At 37.8% G+C, this 17,872-nt stretch overlaps 1 protein-coding gene across 1 annotated transcript; it reads right to left on the bottom strand.

Annotated features, from left to right (window-relative positions):
- Nucleotides 1–598: 598 nt before the first annotated feature.
- Nucleotides 599–16,043, bottom strand: LOC115753024 (myosin-1). Its single transcript, XM_030691497.1, has 24 exons — nucleotides 15,856–16,043; nucleotides 14,885–15,294; nucleotides 14,076–14,177; nucleotides 13,843–13,986; nucleotides 13,609–13,759; nucleotides 13,494–13,521; nucleotides 12,111–12,276; nucleotides 11,949–12,012; nucleotides 11,825–11,838; nucleotides 11,662–11,746; nucleotides 10,574–10,677; nucleotides 10,333–10,471; nucleotides 9,737–9,855; nucleotides 9,194–9,346; nucleotides 9,025–9,114; nucleotides 8,153–8,230; nucleotides 7,373–7,531; nucleotides 6,775–6,981; nucleotides 5,305–5,510; nucleotides 5,042–5,177; nucleotides 3,015–3,144; nucleotides 2,761–2,907; nucleotides 2,100–2,164; nucleotides 599–1,555 (listed from the first exon to the last, which is right to left on the bottom strand). The coding sequence occupies exons 2-24, from the start codon at nucleotides 15,257–15,259 to the stop codon at nucleotides 896–898; spliced, it is 3,522 nt and encodes a 1,173-aa protein (XP_030547357.1). The 5' UTR covers nucleotides 15,260–15,294; nucleotides 15,856–16,043; the 3' UTR covers nucleotides 599–895.
- Nucleotides 16,044–17,872: the final 1,829 nt, after the last annotated feature.

Raw genomic sequence — 17,872 nt, forward strand, 5'->3', positions numbered from 1 at the left:
AAATAATTTTGAAACCATTTGAAAAAGTAAAAAAAATATATTTTCCTTCAAAAATAGAAAAATTAAATTCTAGCAAGAAATTGATTTTTAAAGCAAAATTATTACCATGCGTGCCTTTAGCTCTATTTTTTTTTTTTTAATTTGGGTCGATCTTAGCTCTGTTTACTCCAATGTGATTTACAACTGTGTTCTTCGGCCTCAAGATCCAACCCCAATCGATTGATTGAACAAGCTACTTCAGATTAAGACCATCAAGCCTCGGTTAAAACGCTAGTTTTCCAATATCGCCAAATCTCATCAATGCTGAAAGAAGAGGCTGAAATGCGAGTTTTTCAAGATTACCAGATCTCACCAATACTGAAAGAAGAGGCAAATGGGGCCTAAAAGAGGCAAACGGAGCCCGAAAAGTTTAAACTCAAGACCTCTTTCTCTAAATTTGAAGATGAAGACATGATTTAATATTTATATATTGTAACAGCGTTAAGAAAGCGGCATTATTCAAACATCATGATAAGTTCAGTATGCATTCAGCATTAATTGACTGAATCCCAGCCATAGCTGAAGCTTCAACTCCACTATTTCCAATAAGGCACTCTTAACAAAATCAGAATGATTCGTGGTTATTGCACATCAAACCTCGACAGTTTCGCCGTCGAATTATCTCAAGAGAGACTGATTTACAATAACAAACTTGCTTGATCGCCCTGATGACAAACAGGATCCGCGGTCGAAGCTAATTTCCTCACATCTACCAAATTTGATCTGTGGAAATGATGTACATCTTAGTTTCACCGCGCTCTCAAAATTAGCTCAGTGAAAACATTCTCACAATCTCTATGCATCCATCTGATCTCGATTCACATATATAAGGGATTAATAAGTGAACGAAAAGATACTAGTTGATTCTGGAACTGTTTCTTCTTCCCCACCATTTCTTCTTTACTCTGTCGGCAGCACCTTCGTCGCTTCCAAGCTTATGCAAAACCACCTTTACTTCCCGCAATCTTGCCCCGTAATCCTTCTTCCAAGCTTCAAACATCTGCTTAAGCCTTCTAAGCTCCCTGTCAGGGTTCAAACTCGCGTCGACTTGACCTGACTTTACCTCCACAAGGAACTTTGCATCGTCACCAAAAACTTGACTCCGCTGCTCAAATTCTTCAGCCAACCGGCTTATGACACTAAGGCCAGCACTCATCGGTCTCATGCCATTACTGTCTTGGCCCTTGTAACTACTTCCTGAATCCCAATTGAAGTCCCTCTCGTCGCTATTATTGACTGAAGCATCGGAGTTTCTCGCAGAATCATCAATGGCCAGGCTTTTCTTGGCAATTGAAAGGCTGGATTGCAGAGATCGCATTTGTTTCTGCCACACTTCTTCCATGGACTTCATTTTCAACTCGTATTCAGACCAGCGGCTTTCATATTGTTGTAGGCGTTGATGAAGGATGTCGTTTTCTTCCTCCTTTTCTCTCAGAGCAGCCTCAGCTCTAAGGACACGACGCTGTAACTCAGCAAGGTAAGATGCCTTCACAAGCACCTCTTCTGGTTCACCACCCTGTTTAAAAGCTTGGGGTTAACCAAAAACTGAGGGAAAAAAAAAAAACTTTTGGAGAGCTAAACAAGAAAAGGAGCAAATATGGGAGTAAATACACTTCAGATGCTGCAGCAATCAAGGATTTTAATCCGCTCTACTTGATGAGCTTTTTTGGTACTTCCGGCCTCCATTACCCGACAATGATCTAACGACTCAATGTCAAGTGAGCAACATAGGCAAAGAGTACCTATAATTTTTCCTACTTTGACACACTTTTGTTTGGTATGTGTACTTGGACACTTTCCTCATATTCGCATCCATGAGAAATTGAGGATAAACACTCAGGACAGAACATTGCAGAAAGAGAGCTGCACCGTGAAAGGGACATGCTAAAGGACTTGGTAAATCACTTGACTGGCCAAATCAGAAGAGCAACTCAGGATCACTAAACTGTGCATAAAGGCTAATTATGTTCAACCAGACAAAATAGTGTCGCACAAAAAAATATCTCATAACATTGTGAATCAATCGTGAAGATCAAAAATAAAATCAAATCACGAAATACCTTCATCCCAGATTTCAGGAATCCTATGTCTCCTGAGCATCTTCTGACCAACCAGCCCCGGATACCTATAGAAACAAGATAGGTAGATAATAAGGGTGCGCTTGTCCATTGAATAGAAATCATTTTCAAGGAAAGTGATTCTTTTCTTGCAAGAAGGGGCAAGTCATTCTCCCCAATCTAAGCTTCTTGTTTTCAGTCCATGGAAAATGCATTCCGTAAATCGATTAGTTTTCTGTCATTCAAACACCGGAAAGTCGGAAAACAGTTCTCCTCAAACAAATGGACCCTAAGTGGGAATTTGATTACTAAGGGGCCCAAATTTGTAGGACTCTTGATTAGGACTGGCCCATTTTACTGGAATATTTAGAGACATGCAGGATATTTGATGTGAAAATGACTTTTCCCTCAAGTAGAACAGGGAAAGAGAAAATGATTTCTTTTCCTGGTTTTGTTTTACCTTAGTCTAAATTTTCTGCTATGCATGGACAACCCCAAAAAACAAAAAGAGGATGCAACAGACAGAGAAACAATAGAAAATGAGAAGAAAAGAAAGAAAAGGCAAAAGAAACTGGGAAAGACATGACCAAGTTCGAGTTATTTCCCCCATCCAGCCAAGAGAAAGATGCATATTCAAAACCAAAGCAGGTTTTTTTTATTCTACCTGATTGTATCATGACCGATGCATCACAAAGTTTATGGTAATTTTTCATGGCCATCCTCCCTTTAACCCTTTTTTGTATAATAACTGCAGCTCTATGCCTCTTTATTAAGACAGCATATTCCTTCCGGACTTTCTGCCCACGAGCAACTGCATTAACAGTGCAAATCAGACACCAATCGCAGTAACACTAGTGACTTTATTCAAAAAAATAAAACAAACAAAATCTAGTATTTGAGAAAAGGAGGGAGTAATACATGATTGAAGGGTCACAATCCCCTTCTTAAGCCTCCTCAGGTGAAGACGAGCTTGATGCCCTCTAAAGCAACTCTGAACACGTAAAATTCCATGGAGGGTACGGTTTCTTGTATCCTCAAGCACCCCAATCTGTGTCAACAATTCGTACTTAACGTGTTAATAACAAGTCATTGAGATGCACAAACATTGCAGACCTGCTGAAACCAGCCAAAGCATAAATTGGACAGTTATGGAATCTCCACCAATGTTAAGATAGAATGTACATGAAAGTATGGGAGATATGTATGAAGACGAGAAATAGGGGAAGCTAGGAGGAGATGCAAACTCCAAACTCATTGGTCGTGTTACATAGATGACTATTCACGTACTAGATCAAGAGACTTCAATTGAGATATCAAGATTTCCACTTCATCAACATCCCCTATGTGTACAGTTCGAGAGAAACATGAATCCAATAAATGCGTGATCACCCATATTACAAGTCATTTGCACTTAAAACACAAGCGACTGAAAAGATTGAGGAATAGAGGCTGAGGGTGCATTTAAAAAATCAATTCCGATCATAATTGATTTTTTGTAATCCTGTTCCACGACCGAGTTTTAGACAATCAAAATGCGTTTGGTAATCGCACAAAATTTCTGTTCTTGGAGCAAAAATGCGTTTGATAACCACACAACATTTCTATTCCCGGGAACAATTTCTCTTCCCATCTTTTTCATTTAAGTCAAATAATTACTTGTCACTATAAAGTCAACATATATAGCATTACTAATAAAATGAATACATATCATGCATAATTCATAATTAGTCTATTTATTTCGTGGAGTATGAAGACATATGCAAGATCCTTAAGAAAGAAAATAAGCTCAATACGCAATTTGCACTTAAATTTTGGTCTTGTTTCTCGAGAAAACTACCATAGAAGTTCTAAACCTATGGCAATTGTATCAATTCAATCCTTAATTTTATTTTATTTTTTGTGCCAATTGAGTCCTAAACCTTTTTCAATAGTGCCAATTCAATCCATTTAGCCGGTAGGCACTAACGTGGCAAATCTTTAATAATAATTTATATTTTTTTATTCTTTATATTTTTTAAGGGCTCACGACCCTCGCCCGGGGGCTGGTAGGGCTGTCAGCCCAAACCAAACAAAAAAAAGACATTATTTAAAATCTAAAAAATAATTAAAAATAATAAATATTATTAAAAAAATTCCACATTAGCCGACACTGGCCAAATGGATTGAATTGACACAATACAGAAAAAATAATTAAAAAACTAATTAAAGATGGAAAATTTTAATATTATTAAAAAGTTGTCACATCGGTATCGACAAGTCAAATGGACTGAATTGGTGCAAGACATAAAAAGTTACTAAAATACTAAAAGAATAATTAAAAATAAAAATATAAAAATATTATTAAAAATTTACCACGTCAACGCTAGCAACACCATGTTAGCACTGGCCAGCCAAATAAACTAAAGCGGCACAATTCCAATAAGTTAATGATTTTTTTGATAATTCACTCCTTGTTTCTCAAAAATGATTATAAAACAAAGAATCAACTTCTCATTGATTCTTATTTCTGCTCCAAATCTGTTTCCGAAAACAGAATCGGAGAATTTGAGAATCAAAATCATTTAGTCACCAAACAAGTTTCTCATCTTTTTCTATTCCGAGAAACATAATCGGAGAATCGGAATCGTTGCCAAATAGACCCTAACAATTTCACATTTCAGAACTTGTACAACATAAAGCAATAAGCATTTTTAGGAATGAATAGGGCAGTCACTCCAAAAGATCTTGGCGTGAAATAGACTGAAGAACATCTTCAGGGGATAGTAACAAGCTGTCCAAGCCCAGATCTTGGTGTTAAATGGTCACTCTAAAAGATCTGGATTTTAACAGCATATTATTGCATGTTCAGTATATATACATTTGAGATCAATTTATCTGTCCATTGTACTGTAATCAAGATAGAGAAAAATCAAACTGAGAGACTGAGGGAAGAGTACTCTTCTGACCTGGCCAGTTCGGAAAAATAATTTCGTATAGCCAACTTGGTACATCTCAGGCAAAATGTTGAATTGATGAAGAATGGCAACTGAAACACTGAGTGAATCCTGAGAAGCCACATCATCCAAAAGAAGGAAACCATATCTGCAGAAAGATAACCAAAACCATCAGATGCTAAAAACACTGATGAAAAATGCAAAACAAAGATGATAGGCAGATGAGAATTGTTAACGAGTTCGGCGTGCATCAACCCAAAAACAAAAAAAATTACCTTCTTGCAAATTTTTGGTGAGACATTCTGGTAGGAAAGCCAGACCTGGAAATTCGAACAACTTCTAGGACTCCACAACATCTTAACTGCTGCAATACCAGACCTTGTTCGTATTTTCCAGGAGACTGGAAATTATTGGGCTTAATACAACGTATGAAGTGTGGAGTGGTGCTCTCGAGGCGTTTCATTAATTGAAAAAGTTGACCCTGTGAACAAGGGGTCAGCACATTTAATTATCTCAAATGGATGAACCTAGTCATAAATACTCAGATCACCAATCTCTAAGCATGAAGTAACTCTAATGACTCGTACGTAGAAGTCAAAGCATCCTTCTTTCCATGTCACATTGTCCAATTTTTCCTTTCAAGTAGTATAAATCATATAAAAGAAAGAATATTACAGACTTTAACAGAGAAAAACGGAGCATAAAACACAGCTCAATAGGGAAAACAGAAATGGAATAACTTTAGCTACAGCTTACTTCAATGATGGTTCGATTTTTTCTCCTGAAAATTTTATTGAAGCTCAAGCCTAAAATACGCACTTTGACCCTATCATACGTTCTCATCCGAACTGGAAAGAATCAGAGATGTTTCGCAATTTTCACCGCTTTAACAACCGCAGTCTGTTATTTCCTATCTGAAGCGATTATTTTGTGAAGCATAACTTTGCAACGATTACAGCTGAATTAGCTATTCAAAGACTTAAGCTTGCCTATAATTAATCAGTTATGACTTATCAACAAACTATTTTGTCCATGCTTAGCAGTGGAATGGCATAAGGTTTTGGGAATAAGCTAGGAAAGCAAATTGATCCTCAAAGAATTGAGAGTGCTTCAGGAGCTTACTACATTTATCTGCCAGAATCCACAGATACACTTTAAGAGATCAACATTGCCAATATGATTTCCACTTGTCTAAGATTTTCTTGTATAAGCTTGTGAAGCTCCGCACAATAATTTATCTTGTGTCAGTCGCAACAAAGCATAGAATGGCAAAGAAAGTAGAAGTTTTGATGAAGTTTGACAAGTATTGCTTAGCCAGATACAAAATGCAGCACCTCAAAAATTTCTCCATAGAAAACAAAGAAAAGCACTCAATGAATCCTTGATATGCTTAGCATAATTTGTAGTGTTATTTTTTTGTTCATGGCTAGCCATAAGTTACGCAGTTAAAAGGCATATCAGAGTTCAAAAGATACCTCGAGCGAGCAATCAGAACAATTAAATGACTTCAAAAATGCAAGAATCTTTACGCAGGTCACTTGCCTTGACCAGTTATTAACAGGATATGCACTCATAAAGCCACATCTAGAAGAAGAGCTTTTTCCTCGACAAACATATAGTAAGTGTAGATTATATTTCAAAGTCAGCACACACAAGGCAATGGCCTACCATACACTGGAGCCCACATGACAAGATAGCTTCCAGTAAAAGCTGAAGAAATTTTCAAGAACCAGTCAATTGCATACCTTAAATTTCATTGCAACACTCAGCTTCTGAAATTCTGCACCACCTGCTTTAAACAGGGGGCCAGTGACATTCTTCTCAGATTGAGTCAACATATTTGACGCAAATACCTGAGGTAGTTGACAAGAGCATGAAGAAAGAAGTTGGATGGAGTCCAAGTGTAGCAAATCCCTGTTTTTATCTAGAAATCCTGTGGTTTCATATGTAACCTGAGATTTGAAGAAGGATAATAAATCTATTAGCTGGTCAGCAGCTTTCAGAAATGAACCTGAGAAAATTGCTGCCTTCAGATTCTCAAACACACCAAAAACCTTACTAACTCTTTTAAGACTTAATGATCAGACATTTCCTCGTTTAATCCCCGTCATACACCTTAGGTTGTAATAGTTAGAACCAATAACAAAGATAACTATATGCAGCTATTAATAGAGTGATCTCGACCAATGCCGGAGGATGATATTTTTTTGACCAGGCATTTCAGTATGTCAACAACAGTAACAAAGCTATCATTAAGAGAATTGTGTTCGGCCCATGTTCTCATTTAATTCTCAAAGTAATATCCTTGGGAATATCAGAGAGAATCAGTTTGTAAGATGTTACCTCCCCAGCATAATGACAGACAGTAAATGCTTTGCCTCTGTCCCCTCTGAAACACGAATTAGAATGCAGATGCTGCTTCAGTTTATCGGCAAATGTCAAATCCGTCCCATTTGGAAAGGTGGACTCCTCATCTAGAAGGGACAACAAACCTAATGGCTTCTGCATAAACAATAAAGAAACCACATTCAAGAGGCATTCATATATTTAGTAAGAAGAAAATAGCCTGAGTGAGATATAAATGATCATGCTTTTCAAACAAAAAGGCAACAGAAGATGTGATAAGTACTTTTAGACATAGTGCCATATCAAGAATCGATTACGATGCTGTCTTGGCATTGAATGGACAAAACAGCTTTAAAATTAAGATGGACAATAGCAACTGTTGGGGATTTCCGCTTAGTAATGCTACGCATACTAAGACAGAGCCTAGTTTACTAAATTTGTTCACTAGGAGATGTGGTAGACAATAATTGGGCCTTTGAACAAGCGGCTCACATTCAGTATCCAGTAAAACTTTGCTATATCTCATTGTAAATCAATTTAGTATACGGTTTTCATTGAACCTAGCATTATTCTTTCCTTTATCATTAAGTGTAGTGGGTATGGTTCTTCGATTTTATAAATAAAAAAAAAAGGAGAAAGAGCTATGACTGCTCTTCTGAACCCAATATAATGTAATCTACAGTTGATAATTGCAAGATAACTCACCAGACAGTATAGAAATGGCTTATTGTATTGCCAATCCCACGTAGTTAGATGAAAAAACATATTACTACATACCTTCTCAAAAAGATTAAGGCAATCTTGGTTATCTTCAAAGTCAACCTTCGCCCAGTCAATGCCATCTTGAATATACTCCTGGTAAAGGGAGACAAAAATATGAATCCGTGGTCAAGAAATTGATGTGCAAGCGCTTGTGTTTAGAAGTAAAAGAAGAATTGTAGATTTCAAACTGCATTGGTGCATGCACAACAAACATAATTCAGTGTTCTACTGCATTCCAAAAGAAGTGTATCTTCTTGAACAGCTATTACAAACCCAGAGCTTTTTTAGCTGTCAAGATGAAATCAGGACTATTATCAACAAGAGCTTTTTTTTGTTACCCGACAATGAGTTCACTTCATGGTAAGTTCACGTAAACATTCGACCATTTTTCCAGTTAAAGCAACCAAAGCATATTTTTTTTCTTACTATAATGGAGATACAATTTACAGTGACCACAAGTGAATATTCACTTAGCAATATTGACTACATTGCAAAAGTCCACAAATAATTGCATATGATTAATGATCCTATTGAAGTCACTGTATTTGTTTGGGTTTGTTTAGTGAGAGTGAGGCAAAGAGAAGTGTTTAAGAACAGAGCTCTGAGAAGAATGATCTGTTGGTCTTACCCTAGATAGGTAACACCTTTTATTAACAAATAACAACATATTGCAGAAGCACCCTTCCACTTACTACTCTCTCAACAATATTGAACAATTCAATATATCAGGTGATAGTTAACGTGATATTTTGAAAGACCATCAATGATTTCTGTAGCTAGAACCTCGTTCATTTGCAATGAGAGGGCATGAATGGATGTATGAAATTTGATAGCTAATTTCAAGTTAGTATCTTGCCCATATTGAGGAAACAAAATATACAACTCACCTCCTGCTCTAGCTTGAATAAATGCCGATTGAAATGTTGCTGCAGCCTTTCATTTGCATAATTTATACAAAACTGCTCAAAGCTATTTTTCTGCAACAACAATATAGCATAAGAGACAGAAATACCAAATAGAACTGATAATTAATCAAAGAGAAAGTTCAATACATACATCAAACGATTCAAAACCATAGATATCGAGAATACTGATGGATCTCCCTGAACGCCGTTTGCCAACTGCAAGCGACTTGTTAATTTGTTCCACCAGCCAATCAAACAAACAAGAATAAACTGATTTGGCCAGGGCATCTCTTGTCACAATAGCCTGAAAGAAGAAAGCCATTACAGAGCAGTGAAAAAAGTTCTACCACTCTTACTGGTCATAAAGGGATCTCAAGTTGTAGGGTGAGGGAAACAACAAACTCAAATGATAATGATGATAAGAAAACTGGTTAACCAGACTTCTCATTACCTAGTGACCCATGAAATTGGAATGGTAGTTGCCTGTCTTCATTTTATTCTTTCATTTGGACAAACTCTATCGATTGAAGCATGATATTTGAACATTCTTTAACAGATGAAATAAGATACCGAACAATACCAAGGAGTGGAAGAAAGAGTGCTAACTATATATCAACAGATAAGAACATATGACTGTTTCTACATCAAAGAATTCACAATTTCTTAACTTAGCAACATTCTAAGGACTTCTCACCTGTGAGAGTGTGAGTTGTTGGACAATTGTATCATTCCCAACTCTCATTTTCCGAGTCGACAGGGCTAAATTGAGTTCCCCACAACTACATCCCATCAACTTCGCTACAGTACTAAGACCTGCAATATGACAGAGAAGAAAGCCAAATCAAAAAATCTGTTCTCAAACACTATGAATTTGGACAGATATAAATGCCGATATAACCCATGTCACCTAACATTAGAAATGATCATGGCTATGCGGAAGCTAGATACAGAGAAATTTCATGAAGTTAACATTTGTCTCAGTAAGTACGAACCTGTCGTATCTACCGCTGAATTAGATGAATAGAACACAGCATAACTAAAAAAAGGTTGTTTACAAAAAACAAAGTTAAGTCCTACCATATATGAATTTGCTGTATGTTGAAGCAAGTCGATGATTACGTCGCTAACATCCTACGCCGTTAATCTTCCCATAGAAGTTAAAAAAACAGGTTAATTAATTAAAGTGTTCAATTCTATTAACTCTTCATAAAATGCAGCTTTTCTCTGGAAAAAAGAATACTAAACGAAATCTAAAAAAATGTTTGACTTAAACCTCTGGAGATTTCTTACCCTCATCTTCCACGGCCTCCGCATGGTTTTCATTGTCAATCACTGTAAATGCAACATTTCCCAGCCATAATACTGCAGCAAGCATTGCAAATACACTCTCTTGGTCTTCCTTGCTTATATGGACAACATCCAGAGCTTCCTGCCTCAGTAGCAGTGACACTTAGGTTTATGTGACCGACTTAGGTCGTCATAATGACAGAAAGGGTATACGAATGTCTGTGCAAGAGGGAAGAAGACATACCATAACAATGCGGAACTGTTCGGCATCATCAACTCCAGGGATCGAAAAGCAGTTGCTCTGCTTCAAATAGTTATATTCATCGACACTTCTAAGATTTAATTTTTCTATGCCACAAGAATTAAAAAGCACATGATCAGATCAATTCTCAGTATAAACCTATATAATAACAAGGCATCAGCATTGCTGTATGATTTTTTGCTATGCCACAAATTGTCAGGAGACCAGAACTGCTTTGAAAGATAAGTAGTGAATACCAAAATGTATTATAACAGATAAATCTTAGGCCCAGGGAAAGGAGACAAGAAAGAGGTACACTAAGGGCTATGTATAGTATACTTTAATTTTGTCTTTCTGGACATCGTAGATGGATTGCCTCAGCTTCTGTTCATAAAAAGGCAATTCCCTAAACATTTTTCAAGATCAAATATTAACACTTTCTATGATTCTGAGTAACTAGATCCCACATTACTGTCATAGCATATACTTTAAATTAGCCTGGTAATCAACAATAGATTGATTTCAGGGCAATATCAGGGAAATTAATCAACAAATGGGTCAAATTCAAGCGCCATGCCAAGAAAAGGACATTTCAGACAATCCTCCTCAAGGCTTCGGCTGTTTTGGACGGAAAGTAACAGGACAATTTCTATGTTCCAAATAGCCATTTTGCAAAAATTGGGATTTATTGGCATTTTACTCTGAATCTTTCTAATACACGTTCAGCAAGTCTTGTTGTAATGTCATTCTAGACCTTTTGGACTCTTTTCCTGTAAACAATCTTGTATATAGCAAAAATTAAGTTTCTTCAGAACAAGAAATTGAGAAAATGGAGATTTCAAGTATAGTATATCCCAGTCCATTTGTGCAATGGGTCAAGGATGCTTTCTAGAGTATTCTCTTCTAAGGTGGACATGGTGATATAGCATGCCTGTACTCTTTTATAGGTTACCATTGTCATCACGATATTCTTTCAAGTAGAGCTTTTTACAAGTGAGACAGTGGTAAAGTTCCTGTTTCTGCATTTTTGCAATGCTGATCCATCAGTACCCTAGAATATGCTAAATGAAGGATTCAAACAAAATATATACCTCTAACAGAGCAAGGAGCTCCAGCGCAGAGCTGATAGAAAATATGGTAAGACCTTTCTCCTTCTGCACATTGGACTACTCTAGACTGTTCATAGAATGAGTATTCGATCAAAACAAAAAACTGGCAGCATTCCAATTACAAACAGCTGAGCGAAAATCTTACCTTCTCAAGTAGAACTTCATCATAACAGAAGAAAAACAAGAAGGAGAAACAAAACATTAGTTGGGTGTGACCTACAGAGAATCCAAAGGAAACAGAAATGAGAAAACGAATAGAATCATCTTACAGGTCTGAATCTTGGCTCCAGAGATTTTTCCAGTTTCACTGAACTGTATTTCAATCAACTTCCCCTGTCACATGAATAACTCAAGTTAACCCAACATGAAATGCCAAAGATGTCCTCCAAGCAACCCAAGCATGTCAAACAAATGGAGGCAAGAAAGCTTACAAAGCGACTTGAGTTGTCATTTCTTAAGGTTTTTGCATTACCAAAGGCTTCCAATATTGGATTAGTCTTCAATATTTCATATTCAATTCCACTCCCACCACCAAGGGCAGCCAAATATTGCATTGCTATCTTTGCAGTCTCAGTTTTGCCTGCTCCACTTTCACCGCTGGAGGAATAAAGAGATGAAACCATAACTACAGGATTCAACAAATGACATATGAGCCAATGACTGCTATCTGAAAGGCCTAGTACTAAATCTGTTCAACAGAAAATAATGCACACAGATTTTAAAAGGGATCCTAATTTAATCATCAAGGTCCTTTCTCACTCTTTCTCACTATACAGCCTATGCTCTGACTGCCTCATTATTGTGCAGTGCGCTCATTCCACCATTGTTTCTAGCACGCGTTCCATAATCATGGACATGAAAAGACAAACCAACAGATAACAATTGCACAATTCCCTCTCGGATGAAAACAACAATAATACTTCAAAGAGATTTATGAATCCTAAGGTCCTTGGAAATATATTCGAGTTAGCTAACATTAAACCACAATGCAAACTAGTACATAGAGTGGTAAGTTCTTAGTTGTCAGAACAGAGATAAAGAAACTCTTTTATTTCTCATAAAAGAGAAACACAAATCCACTCTGTCCTACTCTAGCTTATCATTTAACAGTATAGGTAATAAACAATTCAAGTACATCAGAAATGTGCAAGGAAAGAAAAAGGAAAAAAAAAAGCATAATCGAAAGAAAACATCACAAAACTATGTGAAGTCAAACAAAATGCCACGTCCAAATAAAAGAGCACAATGCGAAAGTAACCGACGATTCTAAGCCCCCAAACAGTCTCTTGTGGTGTTCCTTCCAAGGCGCACGAGACAAAGTGGTGCAGCACTAAGACTTCTTCTAACGAATTGAGCCACTTCCATAAGCATTCCAACAGGTAAAAAGCTGGATGGCAGGACTTGGCATAACCCATGCCACCCAAAATGAGCTAAGAATATGTAAAGCTTAAGAGCAAAGTCACAATGAAGAAAGAAATGATCAACAGATTCCCCCGATGCAACACCAATCTGGAACAATGAAAAGTACAAAGGCAAGTGCTCGACCAAAAGGACGGTCCATCATTATTAACCAAAAGGTTGTCACAAGAAACCTAGACCTCAGATGCCTAGGATGAGATTATCACCATAAATCAACGCATTACATAATAATACAAGTTCAAGAATATAAAAGAAAGATGCAAAATAAAGTTTCCCCAAACTCAACCCAAGAAGCTGCACAGGCATAATTGGTATCTTGATGCGTAGTATTCAAGTCTACTATACACACTGTAAATAAAAAAAAAAGTGAAAGAAGGCGATGCTAAGATGCTAACCTTATGATGATGGACTGGTTAACTTCATCTGAAAGAAAGAAAACTTATATAAGAACTCGTTCACAACTCCCAAAGGTTGTATTCAAGTAAAAAATTGACTAAAATTGAAAAACACCTCGTATCATTTCCCTTATTGCCGTATCCGTGATAGCATAGACATGAGGACTCTCCACACGCTTATTCTTGTATGCCTCAATGTAATCATTGCCATATAAAGGAACTTTCTTGAAGGGATTTATAGCTACCAATACTGGCCCTGCTTTGGTCTTAAATGCAAAATTTTACAAGCAAAATGGCATCAGCAAGAACAGAAAAGAAAACTGCAAATTGAACATTAGAAGATACTTACATAGATCATGTCTTGATTGTACCGATACTGAAGATTGTACAATACTGAGGGTTCACTCAAATAACTTAACTGCATGAGATCATCCACTCCATCCAGGATATCAGGATTTGCTGGGAGCAAACTTTCCTCTTTTACTTTAAGAATCTACACTTAGGATGCAACTTCACCATAAATAAATAAACATCGATCTTCAAACACTAATGCAGTGGTTTAGAGTTTCCATAGTGACTCACTTTCCCCTCAGGAAGTGAAACTAGGGTCTCCACCCCTGCAGTTGATAATACCTTCACCAGCTCCCAATCCCCATTTGGAGTTTGAAACCAAGATTGAAGTTTCTGGAACAAACAAAGTTACCACGTAATTGTGTGATTAATTAAATAGTGCGTAATTTTTATTATCACCCAATCCCTTCCTGAGTTACTAAAACTTAGTCAAAGAAACAACTCGATAGCTTAAGCAAGGGAGTTGCATCTTCTAAATGCGAGGACGAGGGATAGGATGATTAAAAACACGCTTTAGTATGCGATGGGAACCGCGTTTCATTTACAGCTTTCTGAAACAATTGCTAGGAAAATCAATAAATTAAAATGAACTTTCTCACAATTACTAACAGAGTTCTCACAGTGCAGACCAATGCGGGCATGCACATAAGCAAGACCTTAGATTTATCCTTTTATCAGGGAAGATTCCCGATGCAACAGTTTCAACAGCACAATTGTTTACCAATCACATCCAAGATTCGAGAGTAGTTCATATCCACAGTAGAAGTAAAGCTGATATTATTTGTTACACAAGAATAAACACACGGAGAGCTAGCATGTAATTGTATCATATGCTTGCTAGCCAAACAGAAATCGAGATAAAGAAAGAAGGGAAAAAAAAAAAGCCTATAGCTAAAAGAATTACAAAAATTTACTGGAAATGCAGGACATTCTGTCAAAAAGTGATGTTTGAGAAAATAACTGACTTCACCAATTAAAGTGTCCTTTTCTTTTTTCCGGGTTCAAGATCAATAGTGGAAAGCAGCAAAATTAATGTGTACCTTCTTGGAGGCATAAGGAGTCATGTCACCCCATATCCTGTCAATACGAGAAGTCGAGGTCGAGGGCAAGGGCAGAGCCACTGCCTCAGAGTCTTCATCGCCAATAGAGGGCCTCTCTTCACCTGATACAGGACTTCCACCATAGGGAGAATCCTCATTGGCTAGGTCCACGTTAGAATTACTCCTTTCAGCACCTCCAGCTACGCCGTCCCCAAGAGTCCCATTTCCTAGAACACGGGATGACATCGCATCGCTGCTACCAAGCTTCTCACTCATTGCAAGGTCATCAGATGCTTGCGTATCCATGAACCTAAACTGACCAGGCAAGGATTTGATTGACTGAAGGGAAGGCAAGACTTGGGACCTCCCTGACATTTTTCACTCCAGCTTTGTCCAGAATCGCCAACAAGCTGATACAGAGGATAAAGACTGAAATCAGAAAGCTCGCTTTACGCCAAGACACTTTAACAGACTTTAAAAAGGACCCACTCGATGGCTTATCAACTTGGTATTGGTGGGGACCATAATTCGACAGAGAGAGCTCAATGCTCTTCAACCTAAAGCTTCAATAGACCCTGAAAGCAAAACAACCAAAATGCTGGACTCGCTAACTAATTCAGCATCCCATAAACGGTTCACACGAGAATGTAAGTTTCCAAATCAACCGACCCTTGAATTCTCCACACGGACCAAACTACGCAAAGCTAACCCCACAAGCACCGTTCCCGAGTAACCATTAGTAAGACGAGAACGACGCGTTAAACAGTAATCGCACAAAACTCCCCGTTCTTCACTTGCAATTCGTTTCGCATCCGTTCACTCGCCGAACAAGTCCCGTGCGGACACAATCCGCCGCGGCAACGAATCTCGACCCGATCCGCTAGCGCCACGGGTCATCGCTAGCTCGTACTCAGGCCAAAATCGGCAAATGCGAAACGGGGAAACCAAAAAAAAAAAAAAAAGAATCGTACCTCCAGACGGACCAAAACACGGCTCGCGAGAGGCAACACTCGACGGCACCACGCACAGCTTCGATCTGCCCCCCGAAATCACCTCCAGATATCAAATCACTTCAGAGCCGACCAGACTGAGCTCCGCCAGAAAAAGAGAAAGAAAAAAAAAACATCAAGCGAAAATCGCGCGAACCAGAAAATCTCCTCAGAAAAACGAGAGAGAAAATCCGGGAAAACGAGATCGTCGGAAATGGGGGAAAATCCGAGGCGTGTGGAGAAGAAGAAACCACCCCCCCTTCCACTTTTTTTTTGGCTCCTGTGCTTCTGCTTTTTTCCCTCTCTTCTTTTTTTTTTTATTTTCGATTTTCTCTGCTTCCTCTTTTCGAATTTAATTTAATTTAAAATGATTTCAAAATGTGATTACCTGTCAATTTTCCATTTTTTTCCTCTTTTTTTTTTTTTTTGAACTTTTTCGTTGTCGCAACTCGCACTGGGGCCAACCAAATTTGAAAGTCTCTTTAACGTACCGCCATCTTTTAGCGGTGTGACGGTTTTGGCCCTGCCTTTTCTGTAAATTTACGGCGGGAGCCTTTCCGAACATGCGGGGGCGTAATTTGTGCACCATAAATGAGCACATAAGTACATAATTTATCCTTTCCACCAAAAAAAAAAAAAAAACAAAAGTACATAATTTATCCTAAAATGGTGCAAATTCCACCAACTAAAAAGATAGCTTGATTCTAAAAATCGTTCCTATTTTTTTTTTATTAGCGAACTTCGGGAAATCAAGTAAAATTACGATGAACTCGTTTATTTATTTTCTATTCATTTTCCAAAACAATTCATCAATTCCAATTTGCTTTATCAGATATATTCGAAAGATAGAGTTGTAATGTTATATGCTTCCTTAACGTATAATGATGGTTCATCGGGTATTCGATGCCGACATTAAATGGTTTAATTTCTTCCGGTACCAAAAATAAAAAATGTGTTCGATATGAGCCGTTTTACAAGCATGAAAAGAGAGGGCAAAAAAATCATATCTTTTTTTTTTTCCAGAGAGTGCATTCGCAATGCATATATGTAATCTTAATTTAATGTGCAGAGAGCTGGCGTGCCCTGTCGTATCGAGCTACGTCGACGTGATCAGTTGAATATGGAAAGAATATTTTCAAATGTCATTCGAAATTAACACCGATCCGGAATAGCTCGTGATTATTTTAAGGTTGTTTTTGTTTGAACGCGTGGATAAGGATTGTCTCGTGGATAAGGATTATCTCGACTAATTAAAGCTCATAAAGAAAAAAGATCGTCATTAACAAAATGCGCGAGCGGAAAAAGAGGAAACGGGCGTTTTCGTCAATCCGCCATCCTATACCGACAGAGAGTGTGAGCATGACGCGAGATGAAAATCCCAGCCTGCTGGGATTTTGTGTTGGAGGGATGGGGAGATCCGAGTCAAAAAGGTCAGAAATGCTGCGGACGTGGCGAAACTCAGTCCGTCGAATCGGATGGGCCATCGTGCGGTCAATCTACGGTGCGTACGTGGAGGCAAGACCATGTGATTGCGGCACTCCAACGAAGCGTCGCTCCGAAAAGCCGGCAAACCGCAAAGCCTGAGCCGTGCGATTCGATTTGCTGTCGCGATCGTAGCGGGTCGGGCCGAAGAATCTGCTGCTTCGCACCCAAGCGACCCGTATGGACGGCCAATCACGGAGCGCTATTCTCTCAGCTTCGCGTATAGTGAATCCATCGTGGAGTGACGTTTAGGAATTCCAAGACTCGCTCCAACTTTGTTTGCTTCATAAAAATAAATTATTCGAAAAATATATTTTTCTTAAAAATAATCTTTTATATCTATTGAAATAATTAATAAATAAAGATTATTTTCATTGCCGACAGTAATTTAGATCCAACAATTTTATATAAATGATGAAAATATTTTTCATTCATTCATTCATTATTGTAAGCGATATGAGCAATTGTTTTCAAGAAAATATTTTCTGCATCATTAATTTTCACTTTTTGTCAATTC

This window comes from Rhodamnia argentea, chromosome 5, assembly GCF_020921035.1.
Source record: "Rhodamnia argentea isolate NSW1041297 chromosome 5, ASM2092103v1, whole genome shotgun sequence".
Lineage (NCBI taxonomy): Eukaryota > Viridiplantae > Streptophyta > Magnoliopsida > Myrtales > Myrtaceae > Rhodamnia > Rhodamnia argentea.

Excerpts from the sequence above, each read along its gene's own strand:
- LOC115753024 (XM_030691497.1), bottom strand. The coding sequence starts at position 15,259 with ATGTCAGGGAGGTCCCAAGTCTTGCCTTCCCTTCAGTCAATCAAATCC. Across the intron at positions 14,178-14,884 it reads CTCCTTATGCCTCCAAGAAG|AAACTTCAATCTTGGTTTCA; the intron begins GTACACATTAAT and ends TGTTTGTTCCAG. Across the intron at positions 9,115-9,193 it reads ATGGTTTTGAATCGTTTGAT|AAAAATAGCTTTGAGCAGTT; the intron begins GTATGTATTGAA and ends TTGTTGTTGCAG.